This window comes from Pleurodeles waltl, chromosome 11, assembly GCF_031143425.1.
Source record: "Pleurodeles waltl isolate 20211129_DDA chromosome 11, aPleWal1.hap1.20221129, whole genome shotgun sequence".
Taxonomy (NCBI): Eukaryota; Metazoa; Chordata; class Amphibia; order Caudata; family Salamandridae; genus Pleurodeles; species Pleurodeles waltl.
The window spans coordinates 241,300,407-241,322,186 of record NC_090450.1 but is presented as its reverse complement, the minus strand read 5'-3'; the positions used below and the strand labels follow the sequence as shown (position 1 = coordinate 241,322,186).

The 21,780-nt window shown below is 44.5% G+C and overlaps 1 protein-coding gene across 1 annotated transcript in view; it reads left to right on the top strand.

Moving 5' to 3' along the window:
• SERPINE2 (serpin family E member 2) overlaps positions 1-21,780 on the top strand; it is a 220,255-nt gene that overhangs the window by 58,778 nt on the left and 139,697 nt on the right. Inside the window, exon 2 of the mRNA XM_069213484.1 lies at positions 13,920-14,199. Within this exon, the coding sequence (XP_069069585.1) occupies positions 13,944-14,199 (256 nt within the window). The 5' untranslated portion in view covers positions 13,920-13,943. The remainder of the gene's footprint in view (positions 1-13,919; positions 14,200-21,780) is intronic.

Below are 21,780 nucleotides of genomic sequence, written 5' to 3'. Positions count from 1 at the left end.
GACGGATCCAACGCGGATTAAGACTGCCAGCACCACCAGGCCGTTGGCTGGTGAAAAAGCGGGGGTGCCGTTTTTGTCGGACCTTGCCACTTTCGCCACGGTCATAATGTTGCTGTTGGGCCACTGCATTGGCGACGGTCCAACTGCCACTGCGAACCTGGCTGTCCTAGGACTGCCAGACTCATAATGAGGGCCTGAGTCTTTTACAAAGGCCGTTCTAGCAAGATGCCATTTCATGACAGATGATCTCTAGACTTTGTCCTAAGGTGCAATCGTGCCATAGCTACACAGAACTTACTTTTTATTTCTTAGATCTAGTTGTAACCTTTTAAATGCAGACTTGCTGTTGTTCTCTACAAAAGTACAGTGGTTCTTGTTGCCAGCCGGCGTACTACATAAGAAATCTATATTCTGTTGGTCTTTAAAAACTGCATTTTAAGTACCTTTAAATTTTGCAGATAAACATGTTCAGCCTGAGTGCTTTGGTGTGTGATGCTGTGCTACCTCATTTACAACATTGGGGTTGTAAGGTAATAAAATCACTCACTTTCTTGTCTCTTCATAACAAAACAAAAAAAAACAAGCTTTGTCATAGCCGCCCTTTTGGCGTTGTCAATGCTTGTTTTGTTGTAGTTTTAGCAAAAAGTTATTGTTGGGGAAGCTACCATACACTTGCCAAAATAAACATTGGCCAAAAGCAAAAATATTTTTGGGTCTCTAAACACACATTTCCTAAGAAAACCCTGACACTGAATGGCACTACTTTTGTGCGGATGCGCCACTGCTCAATTAAGCTGACCTGTAGCTAAATTGGACTGACTCATTTCCCCATGGTGTTTATTGTAGTGGGCGACATAATAATGTGAGTGACACAGCAACAGATGATGAGGGTTGGATGAAAGCTCTTTTTAATTTGTATGTTATATTTTAATTTTAATAAAACCAAAAGGTCTTGGGGCTAACAAATGTAATTAATATTTGGTCATTGTGTATTTATGAAGCATGTTCCCTTTCTGAAAATCAGTGCCATTTTGAATTTAATATATCTTATATTTGGGTGTGAAATCTCAGCTAAGAAAGGCTGACTTACAGGAGCTGGACAAAAGCTGTCATACACGATGACCGAACACGACTGTCTTGTCTACTGGACTTTCTGGATCTCCTGGTGACCTTTGTGCCATTAGCGGAAACTGTCCCAAACATATTTAGGTCATAAATGCCTACTTGAGTCAGGTTTTCCTACATCCTGCCAAACCGTTCTCACTAGGTGTATTTTTTTAACCCAGGATAGGACTCTGTTCTGCCTCACTTCTGTATGTTTTAAGATACTTTCCTGGCTCACATGCTATTCAATTTGTAAATGGAGCCATTGTCCTTTTTTAGGTTGAAGCATACCAGTCTGGTTTGCTAAAGACATCTTGGGGGCATTCAGAAAGCTGACTTAGGCATGCGTTCCGCCCGTTGCTTATTATTGGCTTTATGGTTTCTAACTCACATTTTCTGGCTTCCTATCTGCTGGCTTTATTTGCTTTAGGCTGAGTTTGCCCCTCCTGTTGGCCAAACCTTGTTTACTGTATTCTTCATGAACTTGCTTTCTGTAAATAGGCCTCTAAATCTTGTTATCTTGTCACATTTGCTGTGCATTCAGAGACTTAGGTCAGATGTCTGGTACTCTCTTCAAGGGAGCTTGGTGTTTTATTTTTTTCCCCTCCGATTGCAAAGTGAGAGAATTTATGTGACAATCCTTCTGAGTACCCATGTAAGAGGAGTGAAGGTTTTTTTATTTATTTTTATTTATATTTTATTAGGACACAACAAAGAAATACTATCCTGATGTTTCAGAATATATCAGGTTTTGTTCAAATGAAGTAAATTTTAGTCTACCATACTCCAGTCGGCTCTATCCCACTCCAACCCAATGTAACCCGCTCCACCCCAAGCTACCCCTGGAAATCTACCCCACTTCAGTCTACCCCACCTCACTCCACGCCAGTTTACCCCACCCCAAGCTACCCTTTCAAATCTGCCCCACTTCAGTCTAACCCACTCCAATATACCCTACCCCACTCAAACTACTCTACTCCAATCTACACTATCCATTCTGCCCCATACAAATCTACCCCATTCCAAGCCACTCCAGTCTTTACTACACTCCATTCCAATATACTCCATCTACCCCACTCCTGTCTGCCCCACTCTAACCTACCCCACATGAGTCTACCCTACTCCACACCAGTCTACCCCACTCTACCTCAACCTACTCCCCTAATCTCCACAATTCAGTCTACCCCACTCCTACACTTCAGTTTACCCCAGTCTACTACACTCCAATCTACACAGCTTTACCCCTATCTACCTCACTCCACCCCAATCTACTCCACTCCATTCCTGTGTACCCTGCCCGAACCTAGTCTATCCCACTCCAGTCTGTTTCACTCTAATAAACCCTACTCTGCCCGCTCCACCCCAGTTTGCCTCACTTCACCCCAATCTACCTCATCCCAAGCCACTCGCCCCATCTACCCCAATTCAATCTACCTCATTCCCCCACTCCCGTTTACCACATTGTGCTGTATTCCAAGGTATTCCACTGCAATTTACACAGCTTTACCCCAATATATCCACTCTGCCCCAATCTACCCAACCCCAGTCAACCCCACACCACTCCACTCTACCCCCTCCACACTGCTCCAATCTGCACCCATCCAAACTACCCCTACTCCATTTAATTATATCGTTCTGTAATCCATCCCACCCTACCCCACTCCAGTCTATCCGAGACTGTGCCAGCCTACCCCACTCCAATCCATTCTATCCCAATCAACATATTGCCAAAACCAACAGCTCTCACATAGGTGTGACCTGCTGGCTTTGCCAATGCTTGTTATAGATATGAAGTCTTTCTTTGTTTATCAGTTCGTTGTTGGACACACCTTCATGTAATGGAGTACTTTTATCCAGCATCTGAGGGACTATTTTGGCAGTACCCCAGCGCTGATGGAAACTGTCTCCAACAACCCTATAATTAGCAAACAATTGCAAAATTCCAGCTGTAGTGTCTTAATGAATTTCAAAGTGTTTTCAGTGTGCATTGCTCTGTACACCTTAGAAGTGCATCCATCTCTTGCCATGTGTCTCGTATTGCCCATTTTGTCCTTCACATGTACTGAAACTGATGAGGATTAAATGCTGACTTTTTTTTTCAAAAACAAATTTATATGGAGTCATTTCTCTTTTTTTTTTTTTTTTTTCTTTTCTTCCCCCCCTCAATTGTTCAAAATGGCATATTGGTTTGCCCTGTCTTTCCCCCCCCCCCCCCCCCACCCCGGTGCTGGTATTCGATAAATGTCTCAGACTGAGCAGAAGAATTAAATGCTAATATCTCTGAACGGAAATGGGAAAGTTACTTCTCCACGATTCCACAAATCCACGCACATGTCAGGAAGATTGACTCAACAAAGATTTTGTGTTCTGCTTTACTGGACTCCTGTGAAGATGAGAAAACATAAATTCTCATACTCTAGTATCTTCTGGAAATGTAAGAGCTGTGGGCGTTTATGTGCATCTTGGGGGGGGGGGGGGGGGTGTCATTTACCATCCGTCTTTTGTATAGGACCTAGACCTATTTTTAATGAGCCTTTCATCCAGAGGAAGAGCGAGGAAAGCTAGTAGAGGAGGGCAGGATAGCAGACTAAAAATACGGAAAACCGTGTAGAAGGGAGAAACTGGGATGAAAAAGATCCTGCCAGAGTGAGAGAAAGGGGCAGGGAGTGTATGATGGTGGCAAATTTAGGAGACATGCGCTGGACCCAAGAGTAAACAATCTTGGTATTTCACATTCCAACATTTGGCAGACCGTTTGCAGACCTATCTAAACACACAAAGAGAGTCGGGAGGAAAAAAAGAACAAACCCATACTATCTCCCTACAGCTAGAACCATAAACAAAGAGTATGGGGTTCACTTATATGATGGAGCCGCTGGCTGATAATATAGCCGGAGTGCAGATAATATAAAGATAAGGGGCCTACCTGTGGGGAGATACCCTATGGAGGCCCTAAACCTGAAAGGCTACTGGCCCCAGGTCAAAAGGAGGTGGAGTATCCCCTTACAGTCACAAACTCCAAAGGAGGCACTCGCTTAACACCTAACTCCGTTCCCCTCTCTAGGCCCCTTATTTTTATATTATCTGCACTCCGTTTAGCGGAGTGGTTCTTCATTTGTAATGCATGACTATGAGGGATCCTAGGCCCTAAAGAATGCCCCCAGACCTCCTTTGGCTCTTAGTAGCGGGCAGAAACATGTTTGCCAGTAATTTTTAGATAGGTGACCCAGTGAGTCTTTATTCTCACAGAAGTGTCCCATCCTTGTTCTTAATCACACCAGCAGACACCACGAATAAAGGTGTACTATCACACAGGTGACTTACTAGGTGTTTTTACTTCTTCCCTAGTATAGCTGGATCCCATTTTTCCAGACAAACTGAATTTACGCACTCCCTCCTGTTCCTTTAACAGTGAGGTTGAGTCCGCCCAGGTGGCACTGTCCTTCCTGGGTGGGGCTAGGTGGTCATATGATGAAGCATGGCACTATATAGTGTGTGAGACCACCTAGTCCGTAAAGGAAACTCCCCTCACTGCATTATCTTCCTCAGCACCCAACACGGAAACTCATAGTGTGGGTTTGAGGAGCCCTAGGCGAAATCCCTCGCCAGCGGCTACATCATATAAGTGAACCCCATACTCTTTGTGTTTATAGACCGTTTGCAGACTTCTGGAACAATGAAAATCCTGGGTACCAAAAATTCTTCTTTTACAAATTAAGTAGTGGGTTAGGGACTGCTAAAATAATTTTAATTTTTTGAAGCTTCTGCTAGATAAAGTTAGTGCAGTTGAGAAACGGACACTATTCAATAGTGTTGAGAGTTAATGCACTAGTCCCTTTGACCGAGATTTGTTTTGTTAAAAAATAAATAAGTCGATAACGATCAGTGATGGTCCCTCTAATAATTTCTGTGTGTGTACAGAAGAGAATATTTATGTCCACCCTTGTTTTGTGGTGTGTGTAGCTGTTATCAAGCTTCCACTTGGAAGATTGCTAGGAATTAGTGCTCAGTAAATTAGCAAATATATGGTGCTACATAGTATAAAAGCATATTCGCTGTATTTACTTGCACTTGCTAAAAAGTCATGTTTCGAGTGAGGTCTGAATGTAAACTCATGAAATCATCATCAGACCCCACTGTATATACAGATGCATTATACATAAACCAGGAACTGTGGTACCCATGAAATTGAGAAATGCCACACACTGTCCATCAAATTTCAGGTGGCAGGAAAAAATATTTGGAAAATAATTGCCAGTCCTCAGAAAGGTTGATGTCTGTCCTGCTACACTAACAATTAGAGTTACTGTGACATAGAACATGAGGAAACCTACTTCACCATCAGTCACAGTGACCAAAGCATCTGCCCTGCAGTTAAATGTACCACAGAAAGCTTCTCTTTCACGTATGGTGTTTTGGAGACTGTGAACCTGAAATATTTGCTCTGTGTTCTACAGGTCTCACCTTCACACTCAGATGGCATTTGTCTTCTAAAGCAGCATATAACCACCATCACTTACGGTGCCACAGAATGGTTGTCTTGTCTCTCTCTGTTTCATCCTCACCCTCTCTTTCTCAATCTGCTTGTAAAGCCGTTTTCTCTTCCCCCATTTTCATTTCCATCTACAGCTCCTGTTTTCTCCCACCCATACCCTATTTATCAGCCTTCACCGGACTCTTACTTATGCACTCATTCCATCACATGAGTTTGGTGTCTTGCTAGCTCACTCTTTCACACTTAACCAGGTCCCTTTATTGGTCTTTATTTTCCTCACAAACTCGGTTTATCATTCGGTTGTATGTACTGTCGCCATCTTCGCAGGGTCGCACTGGCCTATAGGGCAATCAGCCGATGTGCGACGGGCTGGTCTGACCGGTCAGTGTATGAGGTGTTTTTTTTTGTGGCTGTTGTGGGCCTGTTTCCTGGTCTACTGGGACGGCTTTTAATGCAGATTTCCAGGATATGAACACAAATATTGCTTGCAGCAGCATAAATCTATGCAGTCTTCCATACCTTGCAAAACACTTATACAGATTTTAAACTGACCAGATTTGCTTGCATGGGCAACAATTTCGCCATCTAATTCACTAGTGGGGGCCACTTTTTTATTTGGCGCCCCGCCCTGTTATCTGTCCCAGGCTGACGCTGGATCTTTGCATCCCCTCTTTTTATCCCTAGAAGAGAAGTACGCATACAAAAGCAAGTAAACGTGGCTGTAAAAAGAGGCATCATAATGAAATAAAGGAATGCGACGACCTAACATTTGAAACTGTGCCCATTATACAATGTTAACTTTGGTCACACTGTTTTAACATCTAGTTTCACAGATTGTCCTGCAGAAGAATGCCGAGTCAAGGTGAAGTATAATTTTCAGGCGACAGTAGTATGTAGACTGTTGGTTAGGAGCTGTTATCTAAGGCAAGAACATTTGTAATGTAAAGCAGATTGTAGTTTGTTTCTAGCGCCTAAATACAGTATGCCTGGTCAAAAGAGCTACAAACTATAGTTAAGTGTTTTTATGTCAGAATAAATCCCCATCCTGAATGAAAACTAAAAGAACGACGTGCATAGGGTACTAAAGGTCTGTGCTGCTCAGAGAAGTACATAAGTACATTCTGAGCCAGGCTCTGTGCATTCCCATAGCAAGCTTTCGATAAACCACTGTTTACATAGAAAGGCCCTTGGGTCATGAAGGCTGAGCTGGAGCCACAATAAACGCACAGTAAAGCTGCCACGAGGAACGGGTGAGGCTGCCAAAGAGAAATGTCAGCAGCCCAGCAGCACATGAAGGATCGAATCCAGACAAGTACAAGCTGGGAAGCAAAAGCAAAAAATAAACAGCCCTGTTTAATCCTCAGTGCAATAAACGCTGTTCCTGACCCGCAGAATATAGTTTTATGAGAATATCGAGGGGAAAAATATCGAAAGGGTAGCGCATATATAAATATAGAAAGGTACGTGCATATGGGGAAGTATAGATTTACTATTTCTAATTCCACTTATATATAGCTTGAAGATATATGTACCTTGTCAATTCATATATGTGAAATTGGGTATCGGAACTCTAGACTTACCTGTCTGTCTTTTTTTTTTTTTTTCTCGATATTCGTTCCTCGATCTCAGTGTGGCTGATGAAGAGGACCTTCTGTGAAATGTTTAAGATAGGAGATGCCTTTGTCCTGCGCGCGCTTTCTAGGTCCCAGTACCACACAATGAGAAATAACAGCGAGGGGGCCTCAGAGTTGCTCAGCTCAGCTTAGGAGCATAGGTGACAGGTAAAAAGCAAGAATTTAGCAAGTATCAGTGAAAGGGCTTTGCAGATAAAAGATTAGATAGGTAATCCTCTAAATAGAGTTTGGGGTAGAGAGGTACGGAGTTAAGAGTAGCTGGGATATCTGTGTTTATGAGCGGTTAAGCAGAAACATGATTACAAATGTAAATAAATACGGCAGGGGCACTTTTGATTGCTGGTGCAAAATTTCCGTGAGCTGAAGGGTGTTAAATCTCCATATTAGTCCATCGTAGCTAGAGCAAACTGCTGAGCTAGCAATTCAGGTATGTGAATGGCACTTAGGTGTGTGTAATGTGGTTTCAAAACTTTCATTTTGGGTCCTGACCTTCTTTAAGTGTGTAGGAAAGTACCATCTTGCCTGGCATGTTACCCCCACATTTCACTGTATATATGTTGTTTTAGTTGTATGTGTCACTGGGACCCTGTTCACCAGGGCCCCAGTGCTCATAAGTGTGCCTGAATGTGTTACCTGTGTAGTGACTAACTGTCTCAATGAGGCTCTGCTAATCAGAACCTCAGTGGTTATGCTCTCTCATTTCTTTCTAAATTGTCACAAACAGGCTAGTGACCAATGTTACCAATTTACATTGGCTTACTGGAACACCCTTATAATTCCCTAGTATATGGTACTGAGGTACCCAGGGTATTGGGGTTCCAGGAGATCCCTATGGGCTGCAGCATTTCTTTTGCCACCCATAGGAGGCTCTGACAATTCTTACACAGGCCTGCCACTGCAGCCTGAGTGAAATAACGTCCACGTTATTTCACAGCCATTTACCACTGCACTTAAGTAACTTATAAGTCACCTATATGTCTAACCTTTACCTGGTAAAGGTTGGGTGCTAAGTTACTTAGTGTGTGGGCACCCTGGCACCAGCCAGGGTGCCCCCACATTGTTCATGGCAAATTCCCCGGACTTTGTGAGTGCGGGGACACCATTACACGCGTGCACTATACATAGGTCACTACCTATGTATAGCTTCACAATGGTAACTCCGAACATGGCCATATAACATGTCTAAGATCATGGAATTGTCACCCCAATGCCATCCTGGCATTGGGGAGACAATTTCATGGTCCCCCAGGTCTCTAGCACAGACCCGGGTACTGCCAAACTACCTTTCCCGGGGTTTCGCTGCTGCTGCTGCCAACCCCTCAGACAGGTTTCTGCCCTCCTGGGGTCCAGCCAGGCTTGGCCCAGGAAGGCAGAACAAAGGACTTCCTCCGAGAGAGAGGGTGTTACACCCTCTCCCTTTGGAAAAAAGTGTCAGGGCTGGGGAGGAGTAGCCTCCCCCAGCCTCTGGAAATGCTTTGATGGGCACAGATGGTGCCCATCTCTGCATAAGCCAGTCTACACCGGTTCAGGGATCCCCCAGCCCTGCTCTGGCTCGAAACTGGACAAAGGAAAGGGGAGGGACCACTCCCCAGACCTGCACCTCCCAGGGGAGGTGCCCAGAGCTCCTCCAGTGTGCTCCAGACCTCTGCCATCTTGGAAACAGAGGTGCTGCTGGCACACTGGACTGCTCTGAGTGGCCAGTGCCAGCAGGTGACGTCAGACTCCTCCTGATAGACTCTTACCTGTGTTACTAGCCTATCCTCCTTCCTAGGTAGCCAAACCTCCCTTTTCTGGCTATTTAGGGTCTCTGCTTTGGGGAATTCTTTAGATAACGAATGCAAGAGCTCATCAGAGTTCCTCTGCATCTCTCTCTTCACCTTCTGCCACGGAATCGACCGCTGACTGCTCAGGACTCCTGCAAAACCACAACAAAGTAGCAAAGACGACTACTGCAACCTTGTAACACTGATCCTGTCGCCTTCTCGACTGTTTTCCTTGTGGTGCATGCTGTGGGGGTAGTCTGCCTTCTCTCTGCACTAGAAGCTCCAAAGAAATCTCCCGTGGGTCGACGGAATCTTCCCCCTGCAACCGCAGGCAACAAAAGACTGCATCACCGGTCCTCTGGGTCCCCTCTCAGCACGACGAGCGTGGTCCCTGGAACTCAGCAACTCTGTCCAAGTGACTCCCACAGTCCAGTGCCTCTTCAGTCCAAGTTTGGTGGAGGTAAGTCCTTGCCTCCCCACGCTAGACTGCATTGCTGGGTACCGCGAGATTTGCAGCTGCTCCGGCTCCTGTGCCCTCTTCCAGGATTTCCTTTGTGCACAGCCAAGCCTGGGTCCCCGACACTCTAACCTGCAGTACACAACCTTCTGAGTTGTCCTCCGGTGTCGTGGGATCTCCTTTTGTGACTTCGGGTGAGCTCCGGTTAATTCTTCTTCGTAGTGCCTGCTCCGGCACTTCTGCAGGTGCTGCCTGCTTCTGTGAGGGCTCCCTACCTTGCTGGGTGCCCCCTCTATCTCCTCACGCAATTGGCGACATCCTGGTCCCTCCTGGGCCACAGCAGCATCCAAAAACCCTAACCGCGACCCTTGCAGCTAGCAAGGCTTGTTTGCAGTCTTTCTGTGTGGGAACACCTCTGCAAGCTTCTTCACGACGTGGGACATCCATCCTCCAAAGGGGAAGTTCCTAGTACTCTTCGTTCTTGCAGAATCCACAGCTTCTACCATCCGGTGACAGCTTCTTTGCACCCTCAGCTGGCATTTCCTGGGCATCTGCCCAATCTCGACTTTGTCGCGACTCTTGGACTTTGATCCCCTTGTTCCACAGGTACTCTCGTCCGGAAATCCACTTTGGTTCTTTCCCCTATCACGACTTCTGTGCTCTCTGGGGAATATAGGTGCACTTTACACCTACTTTTCAGGGTCTTGGGGTGGGCTATTTTTCTAACCCTCACTGTTTTCTTACAGTCCCAGCGACCCTCTACAAGCTCACATAGGTTTGGGGTCCCTACGTTATTCGCATTCCACTTTTGGAGCATATGGTTTGTGTTGCCCCTGTACTGATGTGCTCCTATTGCAATCTATGGTAACTTCACACTGCTTGCATTACTTCCTTTTGCTATTACTGCATATTTTTGGTATTGTGTACATATATCTTGTGTATATTTGCTATCCTCATACTGAGGGTACTCACTGAGATGCTTTTGGCATATTGTCATAAAAATAAAGTACCTTTATTTTTAGTATATCTGTGTATTGTGTTTTCTTATGATATTGTGCATATGACACCAGTGGTATAGTAGGAGCTTTGCATGTCTCCTAGTTCAGCCTAAGCTGCTCTGCTAAGCTACCTTTTCTATCAGCCTAAGCTGCTAGACACCTCTTCTACACTAATAAGGGATAACTGGACCTGGTACAAAGTGTAAGTACCCCTTGGTACCCACTTCAGGCCAGCCTCCTACAAAGTGGAGGAGATGCACCTAAAGTTCTGTTTTCCATTCTTCGACAGACCACAGTAGGCAACAAGCACTTGCAATGCAACAGGTCTCGCATTTGCTCATGTTAGAGCTGATAGCGTTGTAAACTCCTAACCCGACTTTTCACCTATCGGCAAAAGTGCATTTATGTTTGTAACCTGAAAAAGTGCAATTAACTATGCCAAGCGAAATCGCGCTAGTAAATTAGAGAAAAAGTAGTCCACGAGCCGGACAGAAAACAGCGAGCGTCGCATGTTTTCTGTACTTGGTCGATGCGCTCGAGGAGGGCTAGCCACCGGAAAAGGCATGACGTATGCATGCCTTCGACTAATGAAAGCAAGCAGATTTTATTAGGCAAGCCCACAAACCAATGAAAAACACTGACGTGACTTCGACAGGGTTCCGAGCCCTTTTCTAAACACTAAAGCGTCTTGCTGCGATACGCATGCACGAGTGCATGCAACGCAAGCTCAACCCTAAAAATGTCCTTCATGATCGCGTAGGGGATGACCGGATTGGAGTCTGTTTAAGATGAGTCCAGGGCATACTAGTACCAGTTCTGTTTTTTGACTACCTCAACTGTCTGTTCAGTTGGGGGGAGCTTGCCACATAACCGCCAAATAACAAAACCTGTGCATTCCTTGTATCAAGAGGACCCTCATCTATTTTTTTTGTTTTTTTGTTTTTACTTTGTTGTGAGTAGAGTTTTGGTTGGCAATGCACTCTTTTTACTTAAAAAAGAAGTTCCCTCTTCCTCCATCATGTAGCCCGGCACCTCATGTACTCCAAGAAATAGAAGTCCTATATGGACTCCTGCACCTCCTTCCCCGATGTCCCTGACAATTTGGAGGATCATTCGGAATTATAATGCTAGTTTCACCAGCTGATTTCTTATAGCATCACTCGATTATTCTTCCTTTTGCTCATGATCACGACAGCCCACCTCCTAGAAGGCTAGACCATGTCACTTCGGTCACATTGAGTAGCTGAACATCAAAGCTTTCATTCCAGGGGACCATTCCTTAAAGCTTCCGGGCAGTGGCTTTTAAAGTGTGTCCTTGAATTGTTCTTGTTTGTGGGGATTCCACCTAGACCCAGGGAGTACAGCTGGGAACTCTTAGACACCCACAGACTCTGGCAAATGCCCACTGTTAAGTTCTGTCCCCTCTTTCACCCTATAAAATGCTCATTAATTACTGGAAAACCGACTCCATGTAGACCTTCCATGAGTAATTTGCTCCTTTCATCTTTCTTGGCTGTGGTGAACTTTTATTTTCCGTCTGAACAATTTCTTCCATTTGGGCCTTTCATTCAGTATGAAACTGCTTATGCTGTGACAATGTCACAGTCGTCCATGAAAAGCGAATAAATTCAGTGACGGTGGCAGCTGGTTCATTATGGAAGTGGCGGGGCCCAAAAGAGACATCCAACACTCTGCCTCTTGCCAGTCCCCGAGCCAGATTTTCACATCTCACACGAGCTGACATGCACGGATACATACACCCTCAGTTGCAGGCATGCACACACAGACATTTACACATACATACACATACAATCCCCAGAACACAGACACACTTCGAAATATATTAATAAAAACTTACCTACCTGAGACAGGCCCACAATTTCAGACTCCCCTGGCTCTCTGCAGCAGCCAGAGGCAGATCCACGAACTTCCCCACAACTGAGAAGCTGAAATTGGGTTTACGGTACTGAGGTAAACCTTTTTTCTCTATTTCAACTTCTGATAGGACAAGAAGGCATTTGATTGAGAAGCCCAGAAACTCCATTATCAGACATGCTGCACTGTGTGACTGTAGTGCAGCATGTTTATGTTTGTTTGTGACGCCGGCTTGTAACTGCTTTTACCTGACACAAAACTGGTGACGGAGCCCTCTTCTGCTGGCAAGGTAATATTACAGCTTTTACATGCAAACAAACGATCCTTGAGATTGTTTCCTTTCATATTAAAGCTGTACTATGCTGAGCAGTAGAGGTGCACCCTATGGGCAGCTGCTACTGTGCAATGTTTTCTCCATCAAATAAGTGTGACCTTCATCTTTGTTTCATATCCCCTCAAACCATAACAGGCATTAAAAATAGCACCTGTTTTCACGCCAACAACGAACTGCAACACTTCTTAGAGTACTGTGAATTCGGCTGACAAATCATCAGACTTCCAGCGATGTGAAAAGATTTCCTACTTAAAACAGTACCAAGTGAAATGGTGATAGAACACTTAATATCCATGAAGCATTGGAGTCCTTCCATAATACAATAATTTTTCCTAATAAGTTGCCCTCCCGCCAATCACCCAGATGTTTTCCCCCCCACCAAAGAAGAATCCGAACAGGATCTTAACTGGCATCTGTTCTAACATTATTCAACAAATCCTTTCTATATCACTTTGTCTAATTCTTAGAGTCATGCCTATGGTCACGTTCCAGGTCTCACCCTAGGGCATAGAGTACAAATTGGAATACTAAGCATTACAGTCGTGTAAGGTGGAGGCAGGCTCCACAAGGTGTAAGAACCTTAAGACCTGACAAAAAGGTGGCCAATGTGCACCTTTCCTTTTCTGCTTTGCGCTTTAGAACAGATTAAAAAATAAACCACTGCCGATCTTACACTTAGGCCATGTGTTTGGTAGTGGAGTAAGTACTTGGGAGAATAGCCCTTTCTGAACCAGTGCAGGCATACGATCAGGCATCACCATTTCAGAGCCAGGTAAGATCAGGCATCAACAAGAATTCTTCTACACAATCTGGCCACGTTTGAAACGCCATGGAAAAAATAACCCAAGTGACCAGAAGACTGTTTTCGTGTAACCCCTGAAGTGTTTCTATGAGTTCCCGTACAACACAAACGATTTCATGTGAAACATTTGATGCCGAAGCGAAGGGCGTAAGTGGATGTTTCTAGTTTTTACCTGCCATGCTCTTTGTTTGCTGGTGAGCGTTTTAGTCTGCAATTCCACTACAACTATATATATTTCCATTGGTATCGTATTCTAATTCCCAATGTGATAGTATTTTTATTTGGTCTAACATGATATTACAGAGGAAGTAACTAATGCTGTATGGCAACCCTCTGGACATGGGGATTACAATAAGACTGTGCTTCACTGCTGTATTAATGCTGAACCTCTGGGACATGTTACAAGATTTCCTCTTGTCTAATCTTGATTGGTTGTTCTTTCCCTCTTGTTTCGTAGGTAGTGCTTTCGTGGCGCAGAATCATGCAGAAACTTTGTACCTTCCTTTTGTTGGCCACAGTGACTTTATGTTCTGAATCTCCATTCAATCTGTTATCCCTGGAGGAGCTTGGATCTGACATAGGAATCCAGGTATTCAATCAAGTCGTCAAATCTAAGCCTCAGCAGAATGTTGTGGTTTCACCCCATGGAATTGCATCAGTGCTAGGAATGCTTCAGTTTGGAGCAGATGGCAAAACGAAAAAGCAGCTGACGACTGTGATGAGGTACAATGTTCATGGTAAGACCTTTCCTTCCATTACGCTATAGCTTTTTATTTTTAACCATATAGCCTTCCAAGGCATCTATTTTTGAATGCATTTTGTTGTACCTTAGCAAATTGTGTTGAAAGATGGCTGATGTGGGAGCATGTATCTCTGTGACCTCTTTGAATGCAGTGTTAAAAAAAGAAAGTCCTGTCACAATGCCCTGCACATAGGTGTGCTAATGCGCACAGATGCAATGCTTCCTAGAGTGGTAAAAAAACCGAATGTAAGATGGCTGCTCTGGTTGACACACGCATAGTAAAGGGGATTGGAGGCCAGATTGACACTGAAGGTGGGATGGGGATAAAGAGAAGGGGTAGCAGAGAAGGAAAGAAAATAGTTCCTCATATGTCCTGGGAAGGAATGTCTGTGGTCCGCATCTGTACAAACGCAAAAATAATGAGGAAAACCATTGAATAAGGATCATGGAAATACAATATACTATAAAGAAAAAAAGCTATCCAATCATAAGCAAGGAGCTGTCAAACGTCGCCTCAATGTTTGTAATGTATTTGAAATAGCATGTCTCAGACACAGTTAAAGCTTTTTTAACAGAGACCTAAAAATATGTTCTTCATTCAGGCTATCAGATACCACTGAATTTATTCTGAGACGAGCAATCAAGTTCAACATCTCTTAACTCTTTGCAAGTAATTCATCCAAAATGGGCCACAATGTCATACAGAAAATAATTGAATATGCCATGCCATGTAAAAGTCCGAGAACATCTTTTAGGATAATGGGTTAGGAAACTATCTCATTGTGCCCACTCAGTCATTACATGGAGTCTGCCTGGAGCCAACAGAAATATTATCAAGGCCTGGCAACAAACGCTAACTCAAGACAAGATATTGAGTGAAATATTTTCCATGTGCCACCAATAACGACGTTCACACAACCTGGTATACTTGTAAATCTAATTGTTAACAATAAATTACCCAGAACCCAGCAGAAGAATGAACCAGTCTTTTGAAGTTGGAAATGCGCACAACTAGTACCCTAGTTTGCAGACACCCCTGTCTAAGCATATAGAAGTGTAATTATTCAGGCCAAACTATCATTCAGGTGCAGATTTAACAGTGTATTGGACCTCAATGGGGTACTAGTTTTCCACTCCTGAAAAGAAAAACATAAGAAAATATCAGTTTAGCAAATTCAAGATAATCGACACTAAATCCAGGATGACTGAATTTTATTTGAGTTGTGACTTAACCCCTTTGCTGCCAGGCCTTTTCCCCCTAAGGTGCCAAGCCTTTTTTTGGCTATTTGGGGCAGTTCACACTTAGGCCCTCATAACCTTTTGTCCACATAAGCTACCCACACCAAATTTACGTCCTTTTTACCAACATCCTAGGGCTTCTAGAGGTACCCAGACTTAGTGGGTTCCCCTGAAGGAGACCAAGAAATTAGCCAAAATACATTGAAAATTTAGTTTTTTTCAAACAAATGGGTAAAAAGGGCCGCAGAAGAAGACTTGTGTTTTTTCCCTGAAAATGGCACCAACAAAGGGTTTGCGGTGCTAAAATCACCAGCTTCCCTGCTTTCAGGAACAAGAAGACTTAAATCAGAAAACCCAATTTTTTTTTTTGTGTGTGCTTTCAGCCCAGTCAGTGACAGAAATGGGTGTGAAACCAATGCTGGATCCCAGAAACCTAAACCTTTCTGAAAAGTAGACTAAATTCTGAATTCAACAATGGGTAATTTGGTTTCCTAAAGAAAATAAACTGAAATAAAAAAATATTGAAATTGAGGGGAAAAGAACAGCCATTTTTCTCTGTTTTACTTTGTAACTTTTTCCTGCAATGTCAGATTTTTGAAAGCAGTATACCGTTATGTCTGCTGGACTCTTCTGGTTGCGGGGATATATAGGGCTTGTAGGTTTATCAAGAACCCTAGGTACCCAGAGCCAATAGGGAAACCTAGTAAACCTGTGCATTTTTGAAAACTAGACACCTTGGGGAATCCAAGATGGGGTGACTTGTTGGGCTCTCACCAGGTTTTGTTACCCAGAATCCTTTGCAAACCTCATTTTGGCTAAAAAAACACTTTCTCTTCACATTTCGGTGACTGAAAGTTCTGGAATCTGAGAGAAGCCACAAATTCCCTTCACCCCAGCATTCCCCCAAGTCTCCCGATTAAAAATGATACCTCACTTGTGTGGGTAGGCCTAGTGCCTGCGACAGGAAATGCCCCAAAACACTATCTGGACACATCAGAATGATCAAATACAAAACTAACTATTTTTTGGGGGGGAGGCGCGCGGGCAACCTGCGTTTTTGGTCCTGGGCTCATCAGCAGTCTAGGGAGACCTACCAACCCCAGACATTTCTGAAAACTAGACACCCGAGGGAGTCCAGAGAGGTGTGACTTGAGTGGATCCCCCCAATGATTTCTTACCCAGAATCCTCAGCAAACCTTAAATTTAGCTAAAAAATAACTTTTTCCCACATTTCTGTGTGGGAATCACCGCACCAGGACAAATTTCCTACCACCCAACGTTCCCCCTCAGTCTCCCAGTAAAAATGATATCTCACTTGTGTTGGTGGGCCAAGTGCCTGTGACAGGGAAGAGTCAAAAACATGTTGAAATTGACGGGGCAACCAAAGCGGGTCCAAAAAGGCAGTTTGGAAAAAAAAACATTTTTAGTCTGACAAGTGCGGCAGAAATTTTATCGGTATAGATGGGACAATGTTGGGTGGTAGGAATTTTGTGGATTCCTGCAGATTCCGGAAGGTTCCATCACAAAAATGTGGGAAAAATGTGTGATTTTCAGCCAAGTTGGAGGTTTGCAGGGCATTGTGGGTAAGAAAATGGTGCGGGGGTGCATGTGAAGCACACCACCCTGGAATCAACCAGATGTTTCTTTTTCAGATGTGTCTGGGTCGTGTGGATTTTTCTACATGGGGGCTTCCCAAAGTCAAAAAAGTGCAGCCCTCACCATTCCAAGTTGGACGATTTTGAGTTACCAAGCTCTCTTGGCCCAAATGTAAAACCAAAAAGAATCAAATGTCTTCTTGCTTGCCATGGGATAAAATGTTTTATTGTGCGGGGGAGAGCTGAAAGACTGTTAACCCCATCATTTGGGGTAGGGGCATACCCAGGCCCATACTGGTTGGTAGCCCACCACCACACTATTTTTTTTTTTTATTTTTTTTTATTCCATGCATTCTTGTAGACTTTCTACCCCCACCCTCCGGGGTGTGGCTCGGGGGGTAATTGCCCCATCTGCCAACTGGTGGGCAGAACAACTTTGGCCCCATTTATTTGGGATGGGGGTATGGTCATACCCCCACCCTCTTATTTTGAAAAAATCTTCCCTGGTCTCTGGTGGGCTTTCTGCACCCCTTGGCGGCAGATGGGCCTTTCACAAATAGGCTGATCTGCCCCAAAGGGGGGCAGATATGGCCAACAGTAATGTGCCCCCATGGGAAGCGACCCTTGCCCAAGGAGCAGCCCCCCCCCCCCCCAAACAAAACACACACATGCACACACACACAAACACACACACCAATCCCTGGTGGCTAGTTGTTTCTGCACTCCCCTCCACCCCGGGGGCAGTAATGGCCTAAAAATTATTTGCCCCCCTGGGGAGCGACCCTTACCCAAGGGGCCGCTCCCCTTATACGTAAGTATAAGATAAAAAAAAATTCCCTGGTGTCCAGTGGTTTCAGCCCCCGGGGGGCAAAAATGGCCTAGAACAATTTGGCCCCCCCAGGGAGCGACCCTTGCTGAAGGGGTCGCTCCCTAAACATAAAAGAAAAAAAAACAACAAAAGGGGGACAGAAATGGCCAACAGTAATGTGCCCCCCGTGGAACGGCCCTTGCCCAAGGGGCCGCTCCCCTTATGTCCATTCAAAAAAGAAAAGAATTCCCTGGTGTTTAGTCTGCATTTCTGCTGCCCGATCTCATTGCGATCGGGCAGCAGAAATGCTTGCAGAGACATGAAAGGAAAGGCCTTTCCTTTCAAGTCTCTGCCGGCCCCCTCCTCCCAAGCGTAAGAGAAATGCTGAGCATTTCTCTTCTGCAATCGCGCTGGAAGCATGCTTCCATAGCGATGGGAGGTGACCTCTGAGGTCAGCACGCTTTCACATGCTGACCTCTGAGGTCAGCACGCTTTCACATGCTGACCTCATCAGATGTCACTGGGGGGGTCGGGGGTGTAAGGGGAAGCGATTTCCCCCGAGGGCCGTTAATGGACGTAATGGTTTCGTCCATGGTGCCACACAGGCGCAGCCATAGACGTAACCATTACGTCCATGGCGTCAAAGGGGTTAAAGCCAAATTCTACACACAATTACCTATTACTTGCAGCGTTTTATTTTTTAACCAACCATTCCCTAAACCAGTTTGTTGGCCTAATTTACCCCATCAAATAATTACAGCACTCACTCGGCTCTCTAGGCAGTAAGAATAATTTTGTCTTCTTTCACAAATACTTTGAATCATACAGGAAAAAATAAAAATCAAGCCTTTCAGTATCCATGACCAAGCCATGAGTTTAGCAGAGTACCGCTGCATTTCTTTCTACAACGCACACTGTGGTATTCAAAAGTGAGTATGAAACTCCACAAATGACAGCCTGCACTACTTCTTCCAAATTCCCGTGTCTCATCTTTCCTCCTGTTGCTGAAATCATTGATATGTTATTTTTTTATTACTTAAAATTCCATTTAGTAAAGGGTCAAGTGACGTCCCAAAAGCTGCTACATTCACCTATGTAACGGTTATTAGTTTGGTTAATAAGATGTCATCGCCTTCACAAAACCATTCTTTTGGACATAGAGTGTATCCCTCGATCTCTTTACTTTACTCGGACCCATTAGTTTACCCGCAAGCCCCACATATATTGGCCTGTGATCAAGTATGCCCAATTATATAAAAGATTAAGCTGGTTCTTACCATGTAGTTTGAATACGTCTTGGTATTTGAAAATGGTGTCCGGAAAGATGTAGTGGGCAGAATCCAATTATAATATACAGACATATTCACCTCCATTCTCTTATTTTGGTTAGTAATCCCCACCTGTTTAACCTAGACCTTTGACAAGAAGCATATCTGCCATTTCCCTTATATTTTTTTATTTCAGGAGCCTTTGTGCTCATCTGCTTGACAATGAGGCTCAGTGGTTACATGTTTAATACCCAGAAGAAATAGTTGGCTAAGCCTGTTGCTTTTTTTTCTGTTGTTGATTTCACCCTTTACTTTTTCTGCTTACAAAGTACTGCAATCAGGGGCCTTTATTACACCCATTTGCCATGTGTGGTTTAGAATGTTAGTGCCTGTTTGAAATCCTGCGAGGTACTTTGCTGATACTATATCTGGAACCCTTGTCAAAACGTTTCAACAGCCTCTAGTCACTCTAGGGCAATAGTATTGTCCATCCCCTAAAGTGAGGTCCCAGTAGCCCTACATTGAGATTAACTTCCCTGTTAAAAATGTTTCTACCCCAAATAAACTAATTTTGTCACTGGAAACAAAGTATTATTGTTCTGTCAATTAAGCCTTTTCCGGTGATGTAGCCTCAAAATACACATTTTATGACCTGTAATAAATAGTGGAACTCTTCATTCTTGTGACCTTACTTACAACAGGCCACATTAATAACTCAGTCCATTCCTGATACTTCACTATTTAGAATACAGATTTCTATTTCCTCAGTTTACCGCTTAAGTGCGGACATCAGCCAGTGGCTGACGCCCGCACTACTCACCAGTGTCTGTGTTTGCCATTGACAGACACTGGGGAGGGTTATATAGGCCCCTCTGGTGCTCTGCATTAGAGGGAGTCCTTTATTTTATTATTTCATCAGGTTGCTTGGGAAGAGCTTCCTGAGAAGCCTGTTTTTTTTTTTTTTTCCTGCAATGGCGACCAGGGCAAAAGGTTATCTGATGTCATTGCAGTAAAATTGAAGTAAAAAGAGCTGGTTGGCTCATTTTACTTCCACCGAATCAGTGCTGCAGGGCATATCTTGGCCCTGAAGCACTGATTTTTACAGTAGACACATCGTTGGAGAGTGAAGAATATCCCCTTTCCAATGATGCCTCTATCCAGTGGATCCCTGTTTGGGGATCGCCACAGGAGAGGGATTCCCAGGCAGGGATTCCCCTTGGAAACTTGTATATTTTAGTCTGTCTGAGGTCAGATGATGGGGGCAATTACCCCCAATCTGCTTCTCAGAAAGCCCACTAGACACCAGAAATGTTTTAGTTATATAAAGATTTAGGGATAGGGGCTGCCCAGCATGCCTCCAGCCCAATTAAATGTGGAAACAGTTTTTCTACCCCCCTGGGGGGGGGGGGGGGGGGGGAAATGGGGAAATTACCCCTGATCTGTCCCCAAGGGTTGGGGCAGAAAGCCCACTTAACGCCAGGGAGAGCTTTTTTTTCCCTGTTAAATAAAGGGTGGAGGGCTGCCAAATAAATGGGGCAATAGTCCTTGTGCCCACCCTATGAATACAGATTTTGGTAATTACCCCCAGATCTGTCTACCCCCATGGTGCTCAGAAAACCCTCTAGACTCCATCAAATTTTTTTAACTAAAAGTATTGGGGTAGTGGCTGTCAAGCATGGGCTTGGCCATGCCGCCGGCCTTTAAATCAAAGGGGGCAACAGTCTTTCTGCCCCACTGGGGGGTAGATGGGGGTAATTACCTTTTTCTACCCCCCCCCCCTTGGGTGCCAGAAAGCCCACTATATGGGAGTATGATTACTTTATTAAAAGTATATGTGGTGGGTCTTGACCATCCTAACACTTAGGTTTCATCCTTACCCCTAAAACCTTATCTGTCTTTCTGCTCCTGCGCGAACTAAAGCATCCCATCCCATCCCATCCCATCCCATCCCATCCCATCCCATCCCATCCCATCCCATCCCATCCCATCCCATCCCATCCCATCCCATCCCATCCCATCCCATCCCATCCCATCCCATCCCATCCCATCCCAATGACAAACATGAGGACACTTGGTTCTTGTGTGCTATTTTTACATATGAGCCAGGAGAATGTAGGTAACTCCCAATATTGTCACACTTGCAATGGCGAAAAAGCTGCACTTTTTGGGCTTGGGTAGGCTGCCACCTGCAAAAACCTAGCAGACTCAGACACTTCGGAAAACTAGTCATCTGAGGGAGTCCAGGGTGGTGGGCTTCACATGCATTCCACACCATTTTCTTACCCACAATGCCCTGCAAACCTCTAACCTGGATGAAAAACACATTTCCTCAGATTTCTGTGAGGAAAACGTCTGAAATTGGTACGGAGACACACATTTCCTACCACACAGCATTCCCCAAAGTCTGTCAATAAAAATGGAACCTAACTTGTGTGGATGGGCCAAGAGACCTTGACACACACACAAGGCCCTAAACTGCTACGTGAAGAGATCAGCAATTGGGCTAACCCTGTGGATTTGGGGCCACGCTGGGCCGCCACCCATAGAAACCTACCAACCACAGACATTTTTGAAAATTAGACAACTGGAAATTTCAGAGTGGTGTGCCTTGCATGAATCCCACATGGCTTTCTTATCCACAGTGTCCAGCAACATCAAACTTTGCA